The following is a 27,139-nucleotide window of genomic DNA, read 5'->3' as shown; positions in this document are numbered from 1 at the left end:
ACTTCATTCCTAAAGTCAGACTTGTTTAATATCAAATTCCTGTCATTCTCTTCAAAACCTGTTCCTCCTCAAGTTGATGCTGAAAATCACCATCAACCTTGGAATCAATCAACTCAGGATCCATCGTAGACGCGTACCTTCTCCCAGACCACACATCCAATGGCCGTCTGTATACAGTCATTTTTACCTAATTAATATTTCAAATCACCTTCTTCTCTCTATCCATTCCATTGTCATCTTTGGGCTCTCATCCTCTCTCACTTGTCTGTCAGAGCAGCCCTGCTTTGTCTGTCCATCTAACATTCTGTTCTCTTTTGTCTAGCCCTTCTCACTTCCACAAGAGTAATCTTCTGTAATTGCAGATTGGGTTATATTCCATCCTTGGATAAAGCTCTCCCATGAATCCACCTTAGCTATTAGATACAACTGTACACTGCTTGGCATGTGGGACCCTTCATGACCTGCTCCTGACCGACCTTACCTGTCCTGTTCTTGCCCTCCTCTTATGTACCCGCTTGTCTTCACTCATTCTGTTCCATCTGCTAGAATCCACCCACTTCCCTTTTCTTTCTTGTGATACCTCTCGTTCTTCAAGAATCAGCTCAATGTCAGTTCTCCTGGGAAGCCTTCTCCAAATGCCTCTACTCCCCCAGTGACCATCCCTCCTTTGTGCAACCTCCCCTGCAATTAGATAATAATCATATCATTTTCACAGGTTAATGACCTCTGCACTATAGTTATTTAATAAGTAAGTTAATTTCCCACAAAGCATTATATAACACAAGTTGTACATGATTAAAGATGCTCAGAAGGGAATCTTTTGACTAAATCTAAGCCTGAAGTAAAAAATATTATCCTCAAGGTCTTCTTCATTCACATCATCCTAGAAGGGCTTTCAGGAGGAGGCACTCCAAGTAGGTCAGTGCAAGGAATTTGAGGGTTGTTGAACTAGAGAGGCCATTGAGATATAAATCATGACAATTTGTAAATTGGGTAAGTTTTGTGGTAGATTCTGTGGGGTAGGGACTTGACTTTAGAAAAGATCTATCTTCTTTGAGCTTCATTTAAAAGTATAGACTAGAAAACCAACATCTACTTTTCTAAGGATTAAATGAGTTCCTGGAATACAAATGGTATTCAATAAATGCTTGTGAATTTTCTTTCATGTCATGTCCCTTAGTAAATTGTTCAAAATCTGCAGGCTTTTTTTATTTTGAAAGGAATAGACACAAATAAGAACTCAGCAGAGATTGCCTGAGCTGAAGGGGATATTGGAGCAATTCCATTTGGCCTTCAAAGCCCTAATGAAAAGAACCACAATGTTTTTGTTGTGTTTTAAACAAGGACCGCACACAATGACTTACCTTTAACTCCTGGCTCAAGCACAGATCATCATTTTGCAATTTTATGATCACTTTTCAAACATAGGTTTTGTTTATGATTGGTTTGGATTGAACCTTTAAATGTAAAGTTTTGAGAGATTCAACATATTGCATTTATTTGGGATCATTTTACTGATGTTTTCAATACATTCTGGGTTTGGTACCAAAAACATTTGACACACTGGGGACATTTCTCATGTATTTTATATAATCTTGGCATGTGCTATGGCTATAACTCATCTCATACCAAAATAGGAATATGCAAAATGCCTTAAAAGCGATCTGTTTTCTTTTAAATTTTAAAAATTACGCATGGACTAGAAATTCTAGTTTATTGAGTAAAGCAAAAAATAGAACATTGAATATTCCTGAGTTTAAATTCCACTTTTAAGTGACACTTGTTTTTATAGTCCTTGGTCCTATTTTATCATCTTATCTCAGTTTCCGGCTAGGAGCCCCCTATAGCAGTTCCTCATAAAGCAAGTATATGAACTACAGACTATTAAAGTAAATCCCAAAAAGATGGTGGAGGAAGTGTGGAAATGAAAGAAGGCAACAGGTTTGAAGGCATTGTGTTTGCTGAGAGAAACGTGGGGAGGGAGAACAGCAGGAAATGTTCTCAGTCTGTACACTCAGAGCTCTCTACCCCTGGAGGCTCCAGGAATATAGCACATAACGCTTGGTGGGTTTTGTCTACTGTTTCTCTCTGCACCTTGTCTTGCTCTGTATCCTCAGAGAATGACTCTGTCATTTTCATCCTCACCAGATGATTTTCAGGATTAATTCTTAATTATGAAAGATAATTCATATTTCTCTCTAATAATAATTCTTTTCCACTTCATTTCTAAGGTTTATTTTAGTAAAGGGTGAAAGATTTATATATTCCGAAGAGAAAAGAGAGCATTATAAGTGTTATTTTCATAAAATACACTCCAATTATTCTATCTTACTCTGTAATGCAAGAAATTCCCCTAAGAATTGCAATCTTATTCATAAAGCATTTTTTTAAGAATTGTGCACAGTTGAATATTTTATGTAAAACAACAAAAAATCCTGTGGTATTTTGGTGGGTAAAAATGCAACACTGGCAGCTGTTTCATTAGCCAAGCCTTTGGAAATGTGGCTGGTCTCCTGTCTATAGCCTCTAAGCTTCTGGCATGTAACTCCAAAAGCTTACCAGTACAGTAAGGAGGTGGCATTAGGAACAAAGTGTGCAGCTTCCAGGCTGTGCCCAAGTAGACTATAATTGCAATGTTCTCTGCCTAGCAACATTTTGGAGTCCCATTTCCCTCCCAACTCCTCTATCAAGTCATTGAACTTTTTTTTTTATCAACAATTTTCTTAGTTTAATTCTTTATATAATAGTAACTCAGGTACATTTTCAGAGTAACCAGCACACACACACAAACAACCAAATTAATACAGAGCTACCATTTAACTACTCTACTACTCTGTAACAAGAAATGCATGTATATAGACACACACACACACACACAGATACACATACATATGTATCTATAGATATATATAAACAGAGCCAGCAAGGAGGAAATGCCAGCTCTAGGGCTCTGTCCAGGCTGTATGATGTCATGGAAGGCCATGGACTTGAGTCTGGCAGTGGAGGCAGGGCTCCTACCCTTTTCTGAGCCACAGTTATCTCATCTTTGGAGTAGGATCATGAAAGTTCCTCTCACAGGGATATTTCGGGCATCTAGGAGAAGAGGATCACAGTGCCTAGGCATTTAACAAATAGCTGTTAAAGTAATAAAATTATCTGATTATGGCATGGTGGTAGTTTAGAAAACTCAAAATCATGATCCTGTACCCTTTCTTTGGAAGGGATATAAGTGGGTACAAAATCAGTTCCAATTCGTCTCTTCCTTGCATAGTTAATATGGGAAAGAAGAAATGTGGCAGCAGCAATTTTTCACTAAAAATAATATTTCCTTCCTTCATGACATCTTCTCTCCCTCCCCAAATCACTTCATAAATGGAGCTCAGTTGTTAGCCTGGAGGAAACACTGGTATGAAGGAGAAGAAAACAGGTTCTAGGTGTTTTGTCTCCTACATTGATTTTTGCTCTCCTATTTCAGTTACTTTGATCACCCAAAACATAAATATTACTTAGAGTGAGCATTCACATAGATTTTGTTACTTTCTTATTTTCCCTTTGTGTTTAGTCAATTTGCTAATGAAGATGCTGAAAGCCAGAAGTTCCTGACAAATGGGTTTTTTGGGGAAAAGAAGCTGGCAGATTACGATGATGAACATGTAAGTTGAATCTATGCTTTCAGGAAATAAACAGGTCTGAGGGTGTCTGATGTACCTAGGTCTCTGTGGGAAAACAATGTGACTGAAATTTTCCGAACCTTGGTCAGCACATTCTCTGTTTATTCAGGCCCTTACTGGAATAAGGACTTGTTTTTTCCTGTTCGCCATATGGCTGCATAAATCATTTATGAAATTTATTTGTTTTTTGGAGAAATCATTCTAACCCAAATGTAATCTGCTGTCATACATGTTTTCTCTTTTATATTACACCACCTGTACTTTTTTTTCTTTTCTTTTTTTTTTACTGAGTTCTATGTTGAAATCAAGCATCACATTCCATTTTAAAAGTACATGCTTTTATTGAAGTTGAGTAATAAGATGATTTTATCTTAGTCTTTGATTTGGTACTGTAATCACCAGGAGAGGTAATGTGAAAATAAGAATGACCCAGGAAAAGATGGGTCCTTTGGCCAACGTTTGCTTATGGTACATTCCTTTCCTTCAAGCATCCTGGAACGACTTCCTTTGGAATGTCCTCATTCAACCTGAGCAACGCCATCATGGGCAGTGGAATCTTGGGCTTGTCCTATGCCATGGCCAACACAGGGATCATACTTTTCATGTAAGTATCTGGATTGGGTGATGAGGTCTGTCCACACCTGCTGCTCTTTCAGTTAACACTCTGAAATGTGATCTTGATGAGCAGGAAGAATTTGAGAAAGTATTAGCCAATTTCTCTTGCTTTTGGATAAAACAGCAGCCTGTGAAATAACTAGAGCCGTCTAATCGTCGTACTTGCTCCCCCAACTAAATGGTAGACACTGGCATTAGTGGAGACACTGGTGGAGCAGCCCTACCAGTCCAGAGAAACCATTTTACAAGGATCTCAGTGTTTAATAGATGCCTAAAGTAATTGTTTAGTAGTCAAAAAGATATTACCCAAAAGCAAACCCGATTTTTTTCACATTCTTAGAGAAAGTAGCCCATTCAGTCCAGGCTTAGGAGTCCTGCATGCCTTGATGATATCTCATGCCCTGTTCCCTGTGCTCTTGGGCATCAGATACAGGGAGCACACTTGCCTTCTCTCTGTCCCATGAAAGTGCAATGTGCCTTCTCACCACTGGGCCTCTGCACATGCTTTGGAACACTCTTTCCTTTCTTCTTCATCAAGTTAACTTTTCATATGTCATCTCAACTTCACCTTAGTGCAGCCTTCCCTCACTTAACCTAATCCATTATATACGCACCACAGCTTTAGTATTTTAGTGTGTCTGATTCACTTGATTAATGTCCATTTCCCTTGCTAGACTATAAGTTCCAGAGAGTTGAGCCCACCTCCCCAAGACCTGGCTCAGTGCTTGGCTCAGAGAATCTTTGCTAAGTGACAGAGCTTATTCCTAAACCTGTGAGCTAAGGGTAGTAGCCTCACTTAGCTGACCTGTAGAATGGATGAAACATCATGACAGACACAGGCATTTATGTGCAAAATGGACATTCTGGTATTTGTCAAGACACGGTTGACAGCAGTGGAATTCTTCACAAGAATAAAGTCTGAAGCATCAATGTGAACACAAATCCTGATCCCAAATGCAAGCTCAAGAGTTCACTGTCTAAGAATGCAACATTTATATTATAGATATATGCTATTTATGTTCTGAACTTCACATGTGATTAGATAATCATACAGCTATTTGAGGGCCGAGGATCAGGACTATAAATATTTATCTTGTGTTAGTTCTTTAAATTATTTTATACATAATATTCTTTAGCTGAATGAATTTTTATATCAACTTAACTTTTATAAGCCATGGTTGAAACAAAGTTGCTCTTTTGTTATCAGATTCTTAATGCCTGGAAATGTATTCTACATTTGTATGCTTTTGCAATGTGTACTACCTCTAAGACAAAAAGACTGCCTTCTCCTTATTAATTATACATGCCATTAAAATTAATTAGGAAGTTAACACAGATCATTGATGAATAGAAATAGGAAGCACTTCCCCCAATTCTAGAGCCATAGATCATTTTTACAGGAGGAGAATATTCTGGTTTTTGAAAGGGGCTCATTTTAAACCTATAAACATTTAGTAGATTAATTCAGCAAGAGTAAATAAATCACTAAACACATAGGATCTGTTTTGTGTGTCCAGTTAGCTCAAAGTAGATTTAGCTGTCTCTCTTTGTTCACAACAAGTGACACAGTATTTCATTGGTTTTACTGGTGGTATTTTCTGCCAAAGTAAGTACATGTTTAAAATACAGGAGTGCTTATTTTTCCATTGAACAAAATTGTGTAATCTGATTTACATAATTCTTTAGAAACAGGTTAAGTTAATTAAGCATATGGGAAAATAAATGAATAAGTCATTGATTAGACAGTTCTGGAAAATAAGAGCACAATAAAGCTTGAGTACTTACAAAATGTTTAATTCATGTTCTAAATGTGCATTTGCAGCATTGATCTCATTGGGAATTACGAAAGGATTGAATCAATTGTTGGGAAAATGTTTAGTGTTCTCATCATGCAAAATAAACACTAAGATTTTTTTTTTTAATTCAGGTAAAGGTTTGTAATGTCCCTTCATTTATTATGTAGTTAATTCTTCTACACTCTTATTTTTGTACTGTGTTCCAAGATTTAGAGAAATATTGATCAGTATAAACTAAAAGAAGTAAAGAAACAATATACACATACTTTGGTTTCTGGATTCCTAGATTTTAGATTTCTTGAATAGCTCTTCAATTCTAAATGTTGTTGCAAATATGTTAAACCTATTCCTGCATGCTGAGTAAGCAAATGTAGTATTTGCTAATTTTGCTATATGTTTAGTTTCTAAGTTATAATGCAGATTCTGTAATTGTACAACCCTAAAAAATTTTAGGAATTTCAGCATGTAGGTTTAGACTTGTAAAATATAGACAATTCTAGATGTGTGACATATAAGGAAGAATGTGGCATTCTGAAAAGAATTTCTCAGTGTTCCCCAAGCACACATAGTTTTGAAAAGCTATTGATTGAAAGTGATCAGTTATTTTAACATCTAACATTACAATATCTCATTTATTATAGAAATTTTATTTTTTACTCTCTGTTCCCTTTACAGAATCATGCTGCTTGCTGTGGCAATATTGTCACTCTATTCAGTTCACCTTTTATTAAAAACATCCAAGGAAGGAGGTATGCACACTTAAATTCGTATCTTAAGATAATAAAATATCTTCGTATTTTTTGATTCTCATAAAAGAGTATTTCAGTCTATGTAGCTCCATAGCCAGAGATGATTTAGTCAGTTTCACATTTCCTTCTCTTCTAAGCCACAGTGACAAATCTCTCAAGGTTTTTAGTTATTTGGGCAAATTGCTCTGGTTCAAGCCCAATAGACAAAGAGAGACTTATCGTGGATGACAGAAATAACTATTTTGACTGATACTTGCAGCTCAAGTGCCTGAAGCAATCACTTCCTATCTGGGCAACATTTTACTATATTGTTTCTTGATTTTTGACATTGCTTCATTTGGGTTTATAACTTCTAGGTAATGTTTACTTACGTGTTTGGTACACTGGTGCAGAAATACTTTAGTATTTCTTCTAACAAGGTTATTTTATCTTTCATTGTAGGGTCATTAATTTATGAAAAATTAGGGGAAAAGGCATTTGGATGGCCAGGAAAAATTGGAGCTTTTATTTCCATTACAATGCAGAACATCGGAGGTAAGGGGGTATAGCTTTCAATAAACCACATAAACTTTCCATAGAATATTCAATAGATAAGAAAACTCTTATGGCAACGAACAAGCACCTTAAAGATTAAAAAAGAAAAAAATAGCTGTTTAGATGGTTCTTAAATCTTCGAACTAAACTTTCTGGAATAGATTTGCTATTCATTTATAATTAAAAATAGCAATATCTAGGAATCTAATGGTGTATAAATATCCACCAACTGAATTTTTAAATTTTTTTTTTAGTTGTAGGTGGACACAGACCTTTATTTTATTTATAGGTGCTGAGGATTGAACCCAGCGCCCCGCACATAAGCTAGGCAAGCACTCTACCGTTGAGCCACAACCCCAGGCCACACCAATTGAATTTTTCAGTTTATATAGGATAAAACCTTTCTTGATTTCAAATGCTATTATGATGTTATGACTTTTTAAGTGAAAGCACTAATACTTGTTACTGGCATTGGCAAAATAGTTAATATGCCATAATTATGGCTGAGTTCCTTTCATAGGGTAAGTGGGGGCAGGAATAGCCAAATGCTGTGGCCCTTGAGCACAGTTGGCATAGAGCCAGCCCATGGAAGAGGCTTTTTAGTTGTCCTAAGGCCAACACCCATCTTCAGAAGCTCTATAACAACAGATTGCTTGGTCTACAGATTCTTATAATCCCAGCTGAATTAGAATTCCCATAGTAGAGCCTAAAAATAAATATTTCTATCAGTGTTCTGGATGATACCCACTAGCTTCATATGAGTTCTGTGATGTCTTTGACCCCCAGAAGGCATCTTATAAGGTGTCCTGCTGGCTACATCTCTGATGTGGTCCCAACTATATCCCCACATAATAGCTCTTATTTCCTTGCCTCCTACTCAGTCCCCCCACCTGCTGTTCTATTCCTGGGTTCTTTTTTCTATAAACACCACCAGCAACCATCCAGTTTTATAAACCAGAAATCTTGTGTCAGCCTAAACTTTTCCATCTTTCCCTGACTCAGCATATGCCATCAAATATCACGTCCTGTCCACTTGATCTCTTACTTCTCAAGTCCCTCCTCTCCTTTCATCCTCATGACCATAGAGATCTGCAATATCAGCTCATACTATTGCAATAGTCTTCTGGTCTTCCAGCATTGAGTTTCCCCTCCTCCATGTCTGACTCATCCTCAAGATAAACTTTCTCAAAGTCAGATCAAGTCCTGTTTCTCCTATGCATAAAATTCCTCATTATTTTTAAGGTAAAATTAAACTCATTGGCCGGATATAAGGGTCTTCATTACGTTCCTCTGCTGACCTTTTTATGTCCATATCTATCCCCCCAATATCAATCCCATACATTTGAGACAGGCATCAAACCATATCACATTGTATTCAGTCTCTCAATAATACTAGTATTAATTCACCATGTTAAAAATTCCTCTATGAGAGTTTCTTTACACTCGCTGTTTCCTCTCCTTCAGTGTCTCTTGAAGACCTCCAACCCTGACAGATACACCCCAACTAGTCTTTTCTCCTCTCTCTCTTCTCCAGGTCCATAGCTTTTCTAGGCTATTAGATTCCCCTAGGCGCTCTTGGTCCTGTTTGTATATATTTGTACAAATGTTACTTTTTTAAAAAGGTATTTTTAAAACATTTGAGGAAAAAAATGTTTTTGGAGTCTATTGCACCTGCTCTTGAGACTTTTTCTATCATTTTCTGTGACCTTGAGAAAAATCACTTTATTCCTTTGAGTTTAATTTTTTCACCTATGAAAGTGAGTAATACTCTAACCTCATAAGGTCAATGTGAGGAGGAAATAACATAACATATGGCTAGTTCAGAACCTGCTTCCCTCCTCCCTCTTCTTAGCTTCAATAGCCACATCTCTAGAGCCCCTCTGATCACTTTAAATGGGTATTTTTATAATTATAAAAATAATTGTAACTAAAACATTATATAAATATATAAAATACCCAGAAAAGTTTGTGCAAGTCACCCTCAGAAATAACTGCTCCAGATTTTCTTCTACTCCAAATTTAACAATTGATATTGTTAATACTGGATGATCTTATAAATACTGATTTGTGGCTTGCTTTTTTTCTTTTTTTATTTAATAGTGTGCCTTGGATGAATTTGCATGTTATTCTTCTTTGTGACTTTCAACTTTTGCATTATCAATATGTATCATGTTTGGTTTACCAAATGCTTTTTGATGAATAGTTGAATCATTTCCAGTGTTTCACTATTACAAATAATGCTGCAATCAATAAATCGGCACAGAGACTTTGCAAGAAATCAACCCTTTTGATAAATGAACTCAGTGGAGTTACCTAGGATTTCTGAAATGTAGAAATTCCATTAATAACCTCTATCCAACTATACCTGCCCTTGAGAATGGACAGCTGTAATCAGATAAATAAAATCTAACCATATCTTAATTTGTTTTCTTTCTTATCTTTTTTCTTTTTGGTACTGGCGATTGAACCTAGGACTTTGAACATGCTAAAGATGCACTCTACCACTAGCTTAGCTCCCAACCCCCAATTTGGTTTATTTCTCTTCATAGCTTTATACGTTATTATAGTCTTGGGTAGAATTTGGCAGTAACACCAAGATTGTCTCATTCATTTTACTGGATTTGGGCCATAAACATCTAAGTCCCTGAATCCCACCAAATAGACTGCTTTACATTTGGTTCACATATTTAGCCTTATCAAGATTTAAAGTATCAAGCATCTCATAGGATCACCTCATAGTTGATCTAATTTATTTGTTTTGACAACTAAAATAACCAGACATAAGCATATTTTGCCATGAACTCATCAAGCTGTGTGCTGGCAGCAGCAGTCATTCAAAGTGTAGCCACTGTTATGCTTCTAAATATGGAATAAACTATGTAGTGGGCTGTGTCAAGCCACACACAAGAAGTGTGGCTTTAAGGGAGTGAGATGAAATTTCATAATACCACTGCAAAAAATGCTCTCACTTTTTTTTACTTTATATGATTGGTGTATATTTGGCTTAAGAAAAACCACTTGTATTTTTTGATTAAGCAACTCCATGTTTGGAACACTTCATTTCTGCTATATTGAGTACCAAAAATTTGACATTCACCATAGATGTTTTAACACTTAGCAGAATAATGTTGACATTACCCAAACAGATCTGGATAATTCTGAATTTTCAAAGGCCAAACACATTAACAGTGGTGACATCACTGAAAGTCAGCAATTAATAGCTCTAAAATTGGATGGGACCTCACTGAGTCAGTTAATCAGAAATATCTCCTGTTTACGCTCCATAAGACTCAGCTTTAGCCAAGGTCTTTGTAAAGATTAACTAAATAGTGTGTACAGAAGATGCATCTGGTATTATAGAAATCATTTCACTTCAACAACAGAGCAGCACTGATCCAGAAGTCAAGAAACTTGTAGTTTAGATGTGTTCTCCCCTTTATAAGCTGTGTGATCTTGGATATGTCATTGAACTTCTCAAAATCTTTATCCTCAGCTGCAGAATAGGATAACAACATATACCTCATCATCTCACAGGACTTTTTGGATGATCAAATGAAGTAATTTGCAGAACTAAACAATGCCAGGAAATTTTTATCACCATTATTACTTTCATTTAAAGTTAAGGAAGTATTTTAAAACTGTAGTTCAATTTACAACTCAGATATCTGTTTTAAATAAATGTCTATTAGCAAAAACTCATGAAGAGGATGTAGCATACCTTCAAAGCTTCTATGTAAAATTTGTTAGTTTTATTTTAAATTTTGACTTTGTACCTTGTATCAAATAACAATTTAGTAATGTATTTCACTGAATGGATAGATCTGGTAAAGGGATGTTGCATAAATCTCTACAGTTTTCACAAACTATGTTTATATATGAGAAACATGTTTGTTATGTATATAACATGTTATATATAGATAGATATTATATGATATATATATATATATATATATATATATTCATTTTCCCAGATTTTCAAAACAATGCATCATCATTCATATATTACTTACCAAGATTCTGATGGAGTTTTGCCACTTTGTGTGATTTCTTATTTGGACAAAGGGAGACTAGAATATGGAGTAGAAAAGGAAACTCCCAAAAAACTTACTTGGCAAATAAGGGGAGAAACTGTCATCTTTTATATTTTTTTTCTTGGTGCTAGTCATATATAATAGTGGGGTTCTAGTCATATATAATAGTGGGGTTCATTTTGGCATATTCATAAATGCATATTAGATGATTTGCTCCATTTCAATCCCTACTACTTCCCCTTCCTCCTCCAATCACCTTTCTCTATTTTGTTACTTCCTTTTATTTATTTAGTGTTCTTAATTGGTACATTATAGTACCAAAAACTTAACATTCACCATAGATGTTTTAACTCTTAGCAGAATAATCATAAAAGAGGGATTCATGTGTGAACATAGCATAATTTGTTCAGTTTCATTCCATAGTTCCCTTTCCTATCCCTCCTCCATACCCTTTGATCCTCTTCCTCTGTTCCACTGTTCTTCCTTTTCATGAAGTCCCTCTTTTCTTTAATTTCCTTATTTCTCTTTAGCTTCTGCATATGAGAAAAAAAAATTTGATCCTTGACTTTCTGAGCCTGGTTTATTCCACTTAGCATGATGTTCTCCAGTTCCATTCATTTACCAGCAAGGGTCAACAATTTCATCCTTCTTTATGGCTGAGTAAAATTCTGTCATGTATATATACCATTATTTTCTTTATCAGTTTGTCTGTTGATGGGCACATGGGCTGGTTCCATAACTTGGCTATTCTAATATTCTTTTATCAATCCAGGAAGACTCTATATCTAATCACCAGTGGTCTGAGACTGCGTGTCCCTCAGGGAGATCACAGAGTATCAGACAGGTCTTCACCTGGGGAAGGTCAGAGTGATGTAGAGTCTCTTCATCTCTGCCCTACAATTCCGCCCTTAATCTTTTGGCCCATGGCTTATGTTGTCAGACCCTGACACTAAACCTGGATCACTCAATACCATAATAATTTATAAGTAATGAGGGCAAAAGTTTGAAGTTGAAGCTTCCCTGAAAACTTGGAGCTGAATCTAACACAGAATTGACATTGACCCCCTGAGCAACGGTCCACATGTGAGAGCTACAGGGCCAAGAGTCTATTTTAAAAGAGAATTTGGAAGCACTGCAGAATCCATGGTGGCTTCTCTTTCTGTTTGGAGGATTAGATGATCATCTTGCCAAGAAGAATGGATGTTCCAAATGTCATGACTCCTTAAAACTTGCATGTGACTATAGTGCCATGCACACCACTAAGCTGTCACATTTTCCATTTTAGCAATGTCAAGCTACCTCTTTATCATTAAATATGAACTACCTGAAGTAATCAGAGCATTCATGGGACTTGAAGAAAATACTGGGTATGTCTTATGTTCTCTTTATAACATCAAGTGACTCATTCTACTTCATCTTTTCTGATCCTAATATCCTCATCTCTTTTTCTGTCCCAGGGAATGGTACCTCAATGGCAACTACCTCGTCATACTTGTGTCTGTGGGAATTATTCTTCCACTTTCTCTCCTTAAAAATTTAGGTAAAATCATTTTCTAATTGAAACTATTTTTACTTTTATTTCATATTCTAATAGGTAAGCTGTTTGCGGATGCCATATTCACCTTCAAAATATTTCTGCTAACTCCTAGGTTACCTTGGTTATACTAGTGGATTTTCTCTGACCTGCATGGTGTTTTTTCTCAGTGTGGTAAGTGACTTGTGGTCCCAATCCTTGTAGCTTGGGAATCAAGAAATGGTGTGTGTGACTAAATTGATGTCCCCATTTTTTGTCAAGCACTTCACTAGTTAGAAATAGTTCTTGCATCATGAGCAATTTTATTGTATTTTAATTTGGAAAAGGAAAAGAGTAGTCACAAGTTTAAAAATAGTTGCGTTATAGTTAGAATGTCAAGGCCACTGCTAATGGTATGTTGTAGGCACACTGGATGAATATTTGGATAAGAGTATATGATATTAATCCAATGTTTAGAAAAAGGGAGAAAAAAGTGAGGAGGCCCATAGGAGACATGAATAGGTGATACCATATCTGCACGAACCAGCTATTTTCTTTTCCACAATTCTACCCAGAGAGGGCAACCACAGCAGGATTAAAAATGAAGTTCTACCCCATCTTAAAAGGAGAAATTTCTTGAATTATCATGGATGCAAAATGTATAAAGCATTTCCCCAAAGAAACAAAGGAGGAAGGAATCGTTGACGGCCCATGTTGTTATTAGTTTGAAGAAATAAAAGATATGAAATGTAGCAAGGAAATGATCATCTTTGTCATGAAAGGGCATGAAAAACATAGAATGGGCTCATGGAAAATAAGGTCCTGCGGACTCGAGGGGGCAGTGCTGCCAACCACAGTTCCTGCCCTTTCCTTAGGAGAGAGACTAGAGGGAGTCCCCATCCATAGTCCATTAATCTAAACGGAATCCACAGTTGAGTTCCCTCACCTCCGCCCAATGAGCCACACATAGGGATATTTATTTCACTGCTTTTCCTTGAAAGCTTGAATCTGTGTTTCTTTCTTTCTTTCTTTTTTTAATAACTGGGTTTAGGTGATTTATAAGAAATTCCAAATACCTTGCCCACTGCCTGTTTTGGATCATAATGTTGGAAATCTGACATTCAACAACACACTTCCAATGCATGTGATCATGTTACCCAATAACTCTGATGATACTGGCGTGAACTTCATGATGGATTACACCCATCGCAATCCTGCAGGGCTGGAGGAGAATCAGGCCAAGGGCTCTCTTCATGGCAGTGGAGTGGAATACAAAGCCCACGGTGATGACCAGTGTCAACCCAAATACTTTGTATTCAACTCCCGGGTAAGTGAGAGACCCAGGCTCTAATAAGCCCAGTAATGCAGGTTCTGAGTTTTTATTTCATGAACTTAGATGGTCTGGAATTGCCATCTGTGTTGAAATGCCAAACATGTGGTGTTGTCTTTGTTTTACAGACGGCCTATGCAATTCCTATCCTAGCATTTGCTTTTGTATGCCACCCTGAGGTCCTTCCCATCTACAGTGAACTTAAAGAGTAAGGCAGCCATCATTTTAGCTCTTAATTTACTATGAAAATGTGCTCATATGTTCAATGGTGCTCTACCTGGAATCATGGTTTGTAGCTCTCTTGTGGGAGTCAGTGCTATAGCATTCATAAGTAACATGCTTCAACCAGCAAGGTATGGGTCAGTCTGTGCACTTCATTACCTTATCTGCTTCCTTGTCTCCTCTCCCTCAACCATAATGGTTCAGGGGAAGGGTTCAGGGCTGGTAGAAAAGGAGCCAATGGGTTTAATGATTTGGGCAGGTGTAGGGTATTTAAATAGGAATTTTGGTGGGAAGTAGTGACATCAACAGATTGGAAATGACAATATGCATGAAGACCAAAACTTACGATTATAGTAGCCTTAATAAGCCATAGATATCACTTATAGTCGGTTCTTAACCTTTGTCTAAAGAGATGAGCCATTATATGGCCTACATTGTCTTTTTCTGTCTTGAAAATCTTATTTCTTTCAGCCGATGACCTATGATTCATTCATAGTCTTTTGCCTTTGAGGTTGTTGGCACCTACATGGGGACCAAGTGGGTATGAGTCCACTTTAGGAGCTTTCCTCTTTACCTTTTAGTTAGGTTATCACTCAGTGAGTCTCCACATTTTTATCCCCAGACAATAGCGTTACTTTTCCCCATAATTCTGATTGACCTCATAACAAATTTTTGGAACACCTTCAATTATTTTGATATCTTTGATTTACTGTGAAAACCACATATAGCACATACCTCAGAAACCTAGCAAGTGACTCTAGGTAGGTGCATCCCTCTGGAGTGGTCTCTAGAAGTGGTTCACATAACAGTATCAAGCTTTGTCATAGTCTGAGCTCTTGGCAGTAGCAAGAGGTGGTTCTTTTCCTCGTTAAACTCATCTCATCATGAAAGGCAAAAGCTTTCTACATTAGGATCCAGTTTGATTCTTATGTTAATTACATTTTTAATTATTTAGTAGATAAGTTTACTTATTGATAGACCCTCTTCTAGGGAAATCATTGTTTCTAAAACTAAAGAAACAATGTTTAAGAAAAAAAGAAAAAAGGAAACAAATCATCCTTAGCTCTTTGATAAATTTATATCAGCTGTAACACCAGAAATGTGGTTTCATAATGAGCAACAGACATAATTATTTTTTCTTTTAATTTTAAATAGTGATGTTTCACACGTTTAAGAAATGAAATTCAATGTTCTTTTTATCTTTAGTCGGTCCCGGAGGAAAATGCAAACAGTGTCAAATATTTCCATCACAGGGATGCTGGTCATGTACCTGCTTGCTGCCCTCTTTGGCTACCTAACCTTTTATGGTAGGTCACTCTGTCAAAGTCATTTGTTTGTGCACATCCTGGTTAGACTGAAAATCTACCTGGGTAGGTGTAATGCTTTTAATTACCTCTATAAGCAGCCTGATGAATAGATGATGCACATTCAATTAACTCAATTTTACCTTTGTCATCTGATCTAAGGAAATGAGCCCTGGACCAGTCTAGCTAACAGGTTATAACAATTTGTGAATTTTTGTGTTTTTTATTTTTTATTTTATTTTATTTTTTAAAGAGAGAGAGAGAAGAGGGAGAGACGGAGAGAATTTTTTTTAATATTTATTTTTCAGTTTTTGGTGGACACAGCATCTTTATTGTATTTTATGTGGTGTTGAGGATCGAACCCAGCACCCCGCGTATGCCAGGCGAGCGCATTACCACTTGAGCCACATCCCCAGCCCGTGTTTTTTATTTTTAATATCCACATATTAAATCATTTTCCTTCAGATATAAGTTGTATTTCTTTGCTAGACTTCCTGGTCCATCTCAGGCTAGAAGCAATGAGAAAGAATCCATTGCATGTGACAAGGCTCTTTTGATGGAATACCTACCTAACTGCCAGGCAAATGGCATAAAAATTATAAATTCTTAAGTTTGAACCTGCTTCTTATTTATTCACTACATAAAATCTGGGAGATTGTAACACTAAGAATTATTTCTGGTTTATGTTATTCTCTTCTATTATAGTGAGGGGTTTACTAAGAAAGAAAGGCTATAGCAGAATTTTCTTCAATATGGGAATGTTCTTAAAAAATAGCATTATGCATTATACATTTTCTCTTTAGCATCTTAACAATACACAAAAGGAGTAGAATTTTTATATTCCTTCAATGAAGCCCAATAGAAAAATTACATGGAAGCAAATAGACCTAGAGCTATATTCACACTAGTCATGCTAGTCAATATCATCTGGGGTCTAACTTTCCTGACTGAGTTGGTAAATTAAATTCATTGCATGACAAGTTGGGGAGGAGATGACTCAGGAGTAGGCCACTATTTGCTTAGCTTTGTTTTCTATTTGACTATTAATCAAGCACTCACTTTAGATTGGGCATTAACTTATTGTTGCTTATGGGTTAATGAAAGTCAGGGCCAAGGGCTGAGGCTGTAGTAGCTCAGTGGTAAAGTGCTTGCCTCACATGTATGAAGCTCTGGGTTCAATCCTCAGCACCACATAAAAAACAAATAAAAACAGATACTGTGCGTTCATCTACAACTAAATGTTTAAAACAAAAGAAAAGAAAGAAAGTCAGGGCCAATACCATTGAAATCCTTTTTATCCCTTTGTATCTGATTTTGAGAGGGGTAATGGGAAAATCAAACTACATTTGCTTCCATAAATATCTCCATTTGTGTCTGGGATGCTGAGTGAATATATTTTCAAGATGAGCATCATCTTAATCTTAGAGCAATATTCATGGGAAACCCTATAAAAATCATACTAATTCTTTCTTACATGTTGCTCTAATGAGTTTCTTAAGACAAATACAAACTTTAAAAAGTCTAAGAGTATATGTGCCAGTGTCATGATGGAGTTGTAACTGTTGAAACTGAAAAAGTGTTAGAAGTCAGTAGTCCCAGAATTACCAGAATGTACATGGAGAAGCTGTGTCAGGGGTGGCTGGACAGAAGGGATGTGTGGATAATATGGGATGGACAGTTTGGTGAGGTCTGGACCTTTTATCTCTTTCAACAAGAGTACCTCCGCATGGTTTGTGATGCTTCTCTATTGCAGACATTGATTTATTATGATGCAAAACAAGTTAAGAAACACCTGATCATTTTTCTTTTAGCTTCTGCAACTTTTTTAAGCTTCAAGACTCCTTTGTTCATTTGACCAAAAGCCTCATGGCTTTATAAGGTTAAAGATAAGATACAAATGTGGGCATCTGGATTCCCAGACCTGAGTCTTTTTTCCCTATCCCAGGTTCCCTGCATAAAATGTGTCCTTGAATAACCAGTGACAAATTGGTAACACTAGGCAAACTCATTCTCTTCTTGTAGGAGAAGTTGAAGATGAATTACTTCATGCCTACAGCAAAGTGTATACATTTGACACCCCTCTTCTCATGGTACGCCTAGCAGTCCTGGTGGCAGTAACACTAACTGTGCCCATTGTCCTGTTTCCAGTAAGTACATAAAGCTTCAATGAAAGAACCCTGTTTAACCCATAGATCAGTACTATGTTCTGACTTGATGAAGATTTAATTATCATGTGAGTTTGCAATTGCAATGCCCAAAGACATTATGCTTTTTACAGCATTTTGGAGTCACTCGGAGTTAATCATTTAAGATGTATACACAGCCAACATTTTTAAGCAGTGATTTTTAGGTCTGGGAGAAAGAATCATGAAATTTACTTTTAAATTCAAAAAGCAGAACTTAAGCTGCTATCTTGTGGATTAGTAAAACTGAGGAGGAGTTCCGATGACTTCTGAAACTTGAAAGCAAAGACCACTTTAAGTGTCAGATCACATTGCATTTTCACAACAGTTTTAAAGGCATTTCATTTTTTTCTAGTTTCTTGTGCTGCAATAACATCGAAAAATTGTTTTATTTAATCCAGTGATTTGAAGGCCAATGAGAAGGGGATTCATGTTAAGTAAATTAATTACTAGAACAGAAATTCTTAAAAAATAGTTCTGTTATCCATCATGTATCTTTTCCCCCTCCTCCCCCACCAAGACTGACACATGCCTCTGGCAGGACTTGGCCCGGGAGCATTCCTCCTGAGCATTTGCCATTGCCATCAGTCTGTTGTGGGATGACGGAGGAGAGCTGACGGGGGGGGGGGGGGGGGGGGGGGGGGCTGGGGCTGGGTGAGTTAAAACCACCACATATGGATAAACACAGGTCTTCACCCGCCTGCCAGCTCTTCTCCTTTCATAAACACTGAATTTGCTCATTCATTTTAGGGGCAAAAAAATAAGTGACACAGTAGCTAGGATTATTATGTACAGAATGTTTCATAGAGGACCTGGTGTAGGAGGACTACTTATATAATGACACTGTGGTCACTTTAAATGCAGCTTGTGTGCTGAAATATATTTTGGCACATTCCTTTTTCATGAGCACATGAAATCAGATCCTTATTACTATGGTGGCTAATAATTTACTCTTAAATAATGTCTTGCCTGTAATGCATCTGAAAGTAATTCAAATGACACACACATAGAGCTTTAGCCTAAAATCAGCTCCAGCTTGCATACAAAGCAAAAGACAGCTGTAAACCAGAAGGTGTGCTACAGGATAAAATTTCCAAGCAAGCAGTTTCAATGAGAAAAGAATATTTGGATTTCTTCTTTTTTGTGGGTCAAGATACCACTGAATTTCGGAGGAGGCACTCACAGCCTTGTTGAATCAAAGCATTCCATGAAGGAACTCTGTTATATGCTTCTGTGTTTCTTTATTCATAAGCCTTAAACAGTGTTTTCATGCTGGGTCGTCAAGAGATTGATGGATGTGGCCATGATCATGTAGCTAGGATGTGAAGCTTATTGCATAATACCACCAATGGCTACTACTATTGGAATGGGAAGTCAAGTCAGCCTCTTTATTTATTTATTGGTACCTAGGATTGAACACAGGGGCACTTAACTACTGAGCCACATCCCCAACCCCTTTTTATATTTTATTTTGAGACAGGGTCTTACTAAGTTACTTAGGGCTTTGCCAAGTTGCTGAGGTTGGTTTTGAACTTGTAATCCTTCTGCTTCAGTCTCTCCATCTGCTGGGATTACAGACATGTGCCAGTGTGCCTGGCTAGCCTTTCATTTATTGGTGAGCATTTCACCTCACCATCAAAAAGCCTCATCTCCCCATGTGAGAGAGAAAGCACTGGAATACATCTGATCATGAGGAACAGTAATAGTTTGTAAACATTAAAAGCCATTGAAATCAAAATTGGTCATGTACCAAAATTGAGAAGAGTAACTAATCACTATCTTTCATTATGCATTTTCACTCAACATTAGCATTTAGGCACCATTTTGCACAATGTTATGATAAAATGATCTGCATAAGTACCCTCTTCCCCACTGGCTTACAAGTCCCTGGAGACTGGGTATGTGAATGGTGACTGGCATAAAGGATGGGCCCTGTAACATTTGCAAAGGAACAATGGCTTTTAAAATTTACCTTGCATTTTCTTGAAATGTATAAACTGCTTTTTCTAGTAAAAGCATAGGCTGTTTCCCTTGCTGATGTACCATGAATTCAATTTGGGTGGGGATATGAGTTAAGTGAATCAAATCCCTGTGAATGTGATGGATTCATCCATATCTGTGATGGTGACAGATAAGTGGGTGAAACCTCTTTGTCCCAATCAAATCCTACAAGACTAAGTTCAGAGACTTTTTCGCAGTGATAGACGTTGTTAAGTGTTGGTTATTTGCTTTCTTATAATTTAGGACCAAGATTTTCAGTGTGTCAAATGCTGAACCCTAGCATAGTTCTGCCAGGATTCTTTGCATTAAGAAATCCTTGACCACTAAGAATTTTACTTGCTTTGATGTTCCCATGTTCAGACAATAAAACAAATAAACCTAGTCTGGATTAAAATGTATCAGTGTTAGCTATTATTTTGTGTTCCCCTTCTTTCAACAAATGATAACTGGGGGCTCTCTTTCTTGGGAGCTCAAGAAGATAGAATAGGGTTTGTTCACTTGTTTTCCTTTTAGTACACTATTATCTTCTTTTCCCCAATTGGATTAGTATTTTTCCTTATTTGTATGAGGCACATAATTATTTCATGTCAAATGCATACATGCATAAATGAAGTGAATTAGGTCAGCTTTTTCCCTAGCAGCCCCACATTTATTTCCTGAGTAGTGGGAAAGGGGCCTATTACAGGCCTGTTTTCAGCTTGTGCTTCCCTTTATGTAGTTAAGTTCACATATCACCATAGTTTATCGTAAACACACAGACTCGAATTCCACCTGCTGTATTTTATTTTAAAGAAGTGATCACATCTCAAATTCTTTAGCTACTTCTATTTCATCTTCTTGTAGTAAAATCATTCTTCTTCTCACTTGTGTTGCCTTCAAATCCCCTGTTTTGAAGCCTGCACAGATACTGGCATAGAAATATGGCACAGGTTGCCATGAACTGCAGTAGTGTAGGTATTTGCAAAACTCTTGCCCTAAGCAATCCTGCAAAGTGAAAGAGTCTAAACCATGGAAGAATTTAATTGATTGATTGATTAGCGTTCTCTTTCTACAATGCCTCTGGGTTTCTGACCTTCACATTGGGTCCACTCCTCAGAACACACCACCTCCTAACTGGCTGTACTTGGCTGGCTCTCAATAACTGTTTTTTTTCTACAGCTGCACAGAACCTTTCTGGAATCACGCTGGGTCAGAGGCCCTGGGTGTTGCTGGGGACTTTCTCCACCTGCAGCATCTGACCCACATTTCCAGATTCTTATCAGTTTATGTCAAAAGAGAAAAGGGCACATGGAAACATAGAAGAGCAGACAAGCCTTTGTGGGTAATAAGAGTTGTCTCTGTCTCAACACTAGTGAACAGAGGCCCTGAGGACCTTTGGTCCCAGACTCAAAAAGGGCAGCGTGTTAACATAGGATGAATGTTCCCTTCCTGTTCCCTTCCATCACCACCACCACCAGCCTCCCTCACTCTTCACTCTGTTGCCCTCTTCAGGAATCTGTTGGCAACTCCATATTCCTTTGGTTTTGTTCAGGATTTTCTTAATCCTTACTCAGTAAGACAAAGCTTTCACCCTTTACTCCAACCATCCTACCTATTATTCCTGTAAATCTTCTGTCCTTTATCATCTGATATTTTCTCTGAAACTGCACACAACCTACCATCATGAAACAAAACCTAACTCTTTTTGGAAGCCACTAGACTTTAGGATGCTGCATTTATACTCAGAGGCCCTATACCTATATAGGATTGCTTTAACTCGCTTACTGAATTGAATGCACCATTGTAACAAAGATTACAAAGCACATAAGTGTGACATCTGCCTGAAAACAGAACCTGTCTTTGATTTGTTTGTAAGTTTAGCACTGTCAGTCGAGTCCTTAAGCACACTGTATGTATCACAGAAAACTTATTTTAAGCCTGCTAATTAGATCACTCTGGACAATACTGATGAAACACTAATTGTAAGACATAATGTAGAACTTACAGCCTGCTGGGGGAAATGACATCAACCATTTTCCTTTCCTTAGTGTGCTTTTCAAAATGAGTTTCATAATTTTCACTGATCCAGTTTTTAAAAAATTCCTTGCAAAGTCATTCCTAAGCCATTTTCAGGGATTATCTGGTTTGCCATTCTAGAAATGAAATTCCCTTTTCAACCTAAACAGATGGCTTCAGTTTTTTGATGGAGAGGTATGAATGGAATGTCGCGTGAGAATCTGTAAGCAATGCATTTTTTGGTTGTTCATGCATGTTGCAAAATGTATCTCACATTTTTTCTTTTAAATGAGTTCCCATCTCAACATCCTAAAAAGACTTCAGAACTAAAATTATTTAATGAAAACCAGTTCAGGCATTTCTAAAAAAGTGGAGTCTGAGCTTAACTGAAGTACTCATGTATTAAAACGCCAGTAGAGTAATTCCACTAAGTCAAAGAAGTGTCTTCTAACAGATTCCAAAGATAAGCAGGCTTCAGCTTTGCTAAGCTGTACAAACATAATGCACTCCCTCCCTCTGCCCACAGGGATCTCTCTATCCACTCACACCACAGTAACTTGAGCGGCTGCTGCCAACGGAGCCTCTCTTGACTCTCTGCCCACTTGTTTCAGCTGCTGAAATAAAGCTGAAATCTGTCGAGGACTCTGAAGGGAAAAAAGAGACTCCTACTGTCAATTTATTTCAGCATTTACTGTGTGCCTGCTACATGCCAGACACTAAATGAGAAACTGTGAGGAATGTTGAAATTATTAAATTCTTTCTATTCCTTGCCTTTTGTGGGCTTATCCTATACTAGTGGGGGAGGTAAGAGGAGATAAAAAGAAAGGAACAAGCACAAAAAGTACATTGTTTTAAATATCAGAAGGAAAACAATGCTAAATAGAAAGGAAAATTAAGAAAAGCCCAGGTTTGTAGAAATTCCTTTTACACTCAGGTGTAAATCAATTCAGTGCATGCCATTAGTGTTTAACCAGTCTGATGAGATGCCCATCTACAAGGCTTTTACTGTCTCTGAATTGTATATCTTATATGTTCTTTTATCTAAGATAATTTTTAACCACAATTCTGAAAAATAAGAAAGTGAGCATACAACCACAGAAAAATAACATTATCCTCAGACATCAAAAATCAGCATGAAATGGGCACAACATGAGTGTACTTAATGCCACTGAACTGTATACTAAAAAATGATTGAGATGGTAAATTTTATGTTATGCATATTTTAAACACAATTAAAATATTGGGAAAAAGCATCAGGATATTTTCTGGGAAACAAGGGAAAAAGAAATAAAATGCTTTAGATGGATGAGAATGCTGAAAATAATAGAAAAGGTCAAAAACAAAGAAATGATCTTGCCATTGAACATTGTGCTTGCAGATTCGTACATCAGTGACCACATTGTTATTTCCCAAAAGACCCTTCAGCTGGATAAGACACTTCCTGATTGCAGCCATGATTATTATACTTAATAATGTTCTGGTCATCCTTGTGCCGACTATAAAATACATCTTTGGATTCATAGGTAAGTTTCAGTAAGACTTTTAGTCAGCCCAAATTTATACCTTCTTACATGGTGATCAGGAAGCCAGTGCTGGGTGCTCAAAATCCCTAGTCCATCTCAGGCTCCCAGCAGCCCTACTAGATTCCAGTAGCTGTGCCAGTCACCTAACCTCCCTAGTGACACTGGGAGCTACTTTTAGAGGTCACTTAGCCCAGCTGCCTTTTCTAAGGAAACTAAGCCTCAAAGAAAGCAAGTCATACACCTTGGGATGGACCCAGGATTTGGAGGTGGCTCCTATCTCTGTCATCAAGAAAAGAGGAGGACAGATTTTATCAACAGAAACTCTCTCAAACCTATAAGTATCAGCCAAGCATTAAGGAGCTCTTTGGAGGAGTAGGAGGTTGATTTTTTTATAGTATACTATTTCTATTACCTACATGGTCTATTAGTATAGTTAATTTTTTTGTCTGATGATTAAGGATTTGCTCAAATTTTAAATGTTAAACTTTATAAAGAATCAGGTATAGGCAACTTGAAAAGTAAGAGGTGGTTAGGGAGGGAATGTGATGAGCTGTCTCCTTAGTATGTACTTGCATTACTAAGCCTTTGTAAATTCATATTATTTTGGCCTTTTATTGCTTATGATACATTACATGTACTTGTGCAGTTATGCTGTTAGGTACACTTTAATTTTCTTTATAGACATACCTTCCATGAATAAGCAACCAAGATGAACTTATGTGATTTAAGCACGTGCTTTTAGAAGAACAGGAATAAGTTTATATTTGGTTTATTTATATTGGTGCTTTTCAGGGAAGATCTGCCTTGCGAGACCGTAACCTGCCCTGCATTTCCCTCCTCAGGGTCTTCTGCTGCCACTATGTTGATTTTCATCCTTCCAGCTGCGTTTTATCTTAGACTTGTCAAGAAAGAATCTCTTAGGTCACCCCAAAAGGTCGGGGTAAGTAAGGGCTTGCAATTTATCCCATTATAAGTTACTCTTAACTACATAGAGTAAACCAGAGAATATGATTGGTATGGAAAAATGAAACAAGGAACAAGAACCCAAAACCAAAGATGGGCTGGAACTTTCTGGTAGGAGGAAACAGGAATGAGTTCTGGCACTTGAATGATCTAGGATATCGCTCTTCAAATAGCAAATATTTTGTGTTGAGTCCTCTCACATCAAATGCTCATGGAATTTTCCCTACAGGAACATGTGCTTTATGTGCACACCAGTTTCCAGTGCCAAGCTGCAGCTGCACTGTCCACATGAAATTGTCAGGAAGGAAGTTGGCGACCCACCAGTGTTATGGAGCAGTGCAAATGTTTCCAACATGTTAGTTAGGTTTGCAAGGGCCAAGAGTTGCCTTGATTTTTTTTTTCTCCTTTTATAGTTCCCTGCTGTTCCCTGGTTTGAACTGAGATCCCAAACAGAACTCTTTGTTTTTCAGTTAACTTATTTACATACAAAATATGATCTTATTAAACTAGGAAGTACATATTTCTTTTCCATATAGTACTACAGAAACATATACTAGAAATATTTTTTTCCCAACAATTAAACATGCTCAGTGACTGCTTAAGAAAGTCTTCTATTAAGGTTTGAAAAGAATGGTTCTTACTGAATTACTCTGAATTTTTGCCTTGAATTTTTTCACCTCTTGGGATTGTTCAGAGAGTTCAGCACAGTTTGATATCAAAAGCTCTTTCCACCATCTTACCCATGAATTTTCTCTATATAATCCATCTTGCCTAGACTTTGATAGCAGTATTATCTGGGCAAGTGATTTGCCCTAATGGTGACCCATGTTTAGTTTGATTAGATGTAAAATTAATACCTAGACCTTTTCTAGTTTAAAAAAAAAAAAAGCTTCTGTTTTCCCATACATAGAATTAGATTGATTCTATGTTAAAATTTGAAACAGTGTATATACATATGTATGTGTAAGTAGTCGTAAATACAAAGATATATACACACTAACATATGTTAGTCTGTCATTTTTATTTGCATGCTTTATAAAATTAGAATTGTATTTCTTTATGACCAGCTCTTATTCACCTAAAAGATTCTGTAGGTCCTTAAATTTTTTGTCACTTTTTTTTAAATTTTTTTATTAGAGCTTTATAGTTATTTATAGTAGTTGGGTTCATTCCAAAAAACTCATAGCATGGAATTCAATTTCAGTTCATAATGCCCCTCTTTTCCCTTCTTCCCTTCCCCCATTCCCCTTCCTCTACTGTAGTGTACTCCTTACACTTGTCTATTTATTTATATTTGGTTGATTATTTTTATTTATGCATAAAGGTGAAATAAATTCCCTATGGCATATTTGCATAGGCACATAACATGATTTTTTAAGAATTCATTCTTCATTGCCTTCCTTTAACCATCCCTTCACTCTGCCTCTTGATCTCCTTTTTCTACATTATTGGTTTTCCCTTTATCTTTATTATATCCTATCCTTCCCTCCCCCTTTCCTTTTTTTTTTTTTTTTAACTCTGGCTTCTGCATTTAAGAGAAAACATTCAGTATTTAAGTTTCTGAGTTTGGCTTATTTCACTTAACAGGATATTCTCCATATCCATCCATTTACAGGCAAATGCCTTAATTTCATTCTTTTTTATTTTTTAATGATCATAAGATATTCCATCCTTTGGATGTACCAAATCAATTAGCCATTACTCTGTTGTTGAAATTTTAGGTTAAATCACTACACTGTATTCCCCTTCTTTTCCCAACTAGGGTTCAAAATAGATTTGTTGGACATCTAAGTTATTAAGAATATTACAATTTAGAATGCAAATAGGATTGCCACCTTATGTCAATAACTTATAAAAACAAACAGCTAAATATGGTTTTCCTGTTCCCTAACAAATTCTGTCTGAATCACAGGCTTTAATTTTTCTTGTGATTGGAATCATCTTCATGATTGGAAGCATGGCACTCATCATACTTGACTGGATCTACGATCCTCCAAATTCCAAGCATCACTAACCTAGGAGAAAATGCTCTTTTTCTGTCGGAAGTGGTTGCAAGTTATGCCCAAATCAAGACATTTGAGTTATCTTGATTGGACTGTTACTCATAGAAAATAAAAGGAAGATTCCCAAGACATTTGCTATTAATATCACCAGACACCTACGAGAAAGAAAATCATGGTTTCTGTTGAGAATGGTTGTTAATGTATTTAAAATCCATGGTGCACATTGCTACCCAGGTCTGACTAGAGCATTGTGAGATGATGAAGGTGTGTTTTTGCTGCTATACAAGCAGAATAAGTGTGGCTGCATTTAATGGTCATCAGATAAACACCTTTTCCTTTGAGCTGGCTCCCCACCCTCCACCTTCCCAAAGTAACAGATAGTTGTATTCTCAGAGCATTAAATTTAAAATGCCCTGGTGGCAAACTATCAACACTTAATGCCTTTCCACATCTTGCACCAAATTCTTTGGGGCTTTTGGCTAACAGAGAGAAGCAAAAGACACCTCTTGTGAGCTTGTCCCTGTGAGGTAGATGAACTGTCAGACTCTAGCCAACAGCACTTGGTGTCCCCACTAAAGGGATAGTTTGCCCATCCCGCTTGTGACATTGAATTAGTGACTTCTTCATTCAGTGGATTGTTAGGTAAACATTAAAACATTTTATTAAACATAGAGAGGGGCTTTATTTAAATTTAAGCAACAACAAA

At 36.9% G+C, this 27,139-nt stretch overlaps 1 protein-coding gene and 1 long non-coding RNA gene across 9 annotated transcripts in view; one reads left to right on the top strand and one right to left on the bottom strand.

Moving 5' to 3' along the window:
- LOC308658802 overlaps positions 1 to 11,394 on the bottom strand; it is a 64,364-nt gene extending 52,970 nt beyond the window's left edge. For all 3 annotated transcript variants that reach the window (XR_014024244.1, XR_014024245.1, XR_014024246.1), the window contains exon 1: positions 11,376 to 11,394. This is a non-coding gene — a long non-coding RNA (uncharacterized lncRNA). The remainder of the gene's footprint in view (positions 1 to 11,375) is intronic.
- Positions 1 to 26,677, top strand: part of SLC38A4 (solute carrier family 38 member 4) — a 63,761-nt gene extending 37,084 nt beyond the window's left edge. For all 6 annotated transcript variants that reach the window (XM_081311704.1, XM_081311709.1, XM_081311707.1 and 3 more), the window contains 14 exons: positions 3,563 to 3,653; positions 4,160 to 4,275; positions 6,758 to 6,831; positions 7,273 to 7,365; positions 12,682 to 12,763; positions 12,854 to 12,936; positions 13,046 to 13,104; positions 13,961 to 14,236; positions 14,368 to 14,447; positions 15,668 to 15,768; positions 17,788 to 17,912; positions 23,323 to 23,467; positions 24,310 to 24,407; positions 26,343 to 26,677. In XM_081311704.1, the coding sequence (XP_081167830.1) occupies positions 3,563 to 3,653; positions 4,160 to 4,275; positions 6,758 to 6,831; positions 7,273 to 7,365; positions 12,682 to 12,763; positions 12,854 to 12,936; positions 13,046 to 13,104; positions 13,961 to 14,236; positions 14,368 to 14,447; positions 15,668 to 15,768; positions 17,788 to 17,912; positions 23,323 to 23,467; positions 24,310 to 24,407; positions 26,343 to 26,444 (1,525 nt within the window). In that variant the 3' untranslated portion in view covers positions 26,445 to 26,677. The remainder of the gene's footprint in view (positions 1 to 3,562; positions 3,654 to 4,159; positions 4,276 to 6,757; positions 6,832 to 7,272; positions 7,366 to 12,681; positions 12,764 to 12,853; positions 12,937 to 13,045; positions 13,105 to 13,960; positions 14,237 to 14,367; positions 14,448 to 15,667; positions 15,769 to 17,787; positions 17,913 to 23,322; positions 23,468 to 24,309; positions 24,408 to 26,342) is intronic.
- Positions 26,678 to 27,139: the final 462 nt, after the last annotated feature.

The sequence above is a fragment of the Spermophilus citellus genome (genome assembly GCF_964194105.1).
Source record: "Spermophilus citellus genome assembly, chromosome: 10".
Lineage (NCBI taxonomy): Eukaryota > Metazoa > Chordata > Mammalia > Rodentia > Sciuridae > Spermophilus > Spermophilus citellus.
Note: the sequence above shows the minus strand (reverse complement) of the source record. Positions and strands in the feature narration are given on the sequence as shown.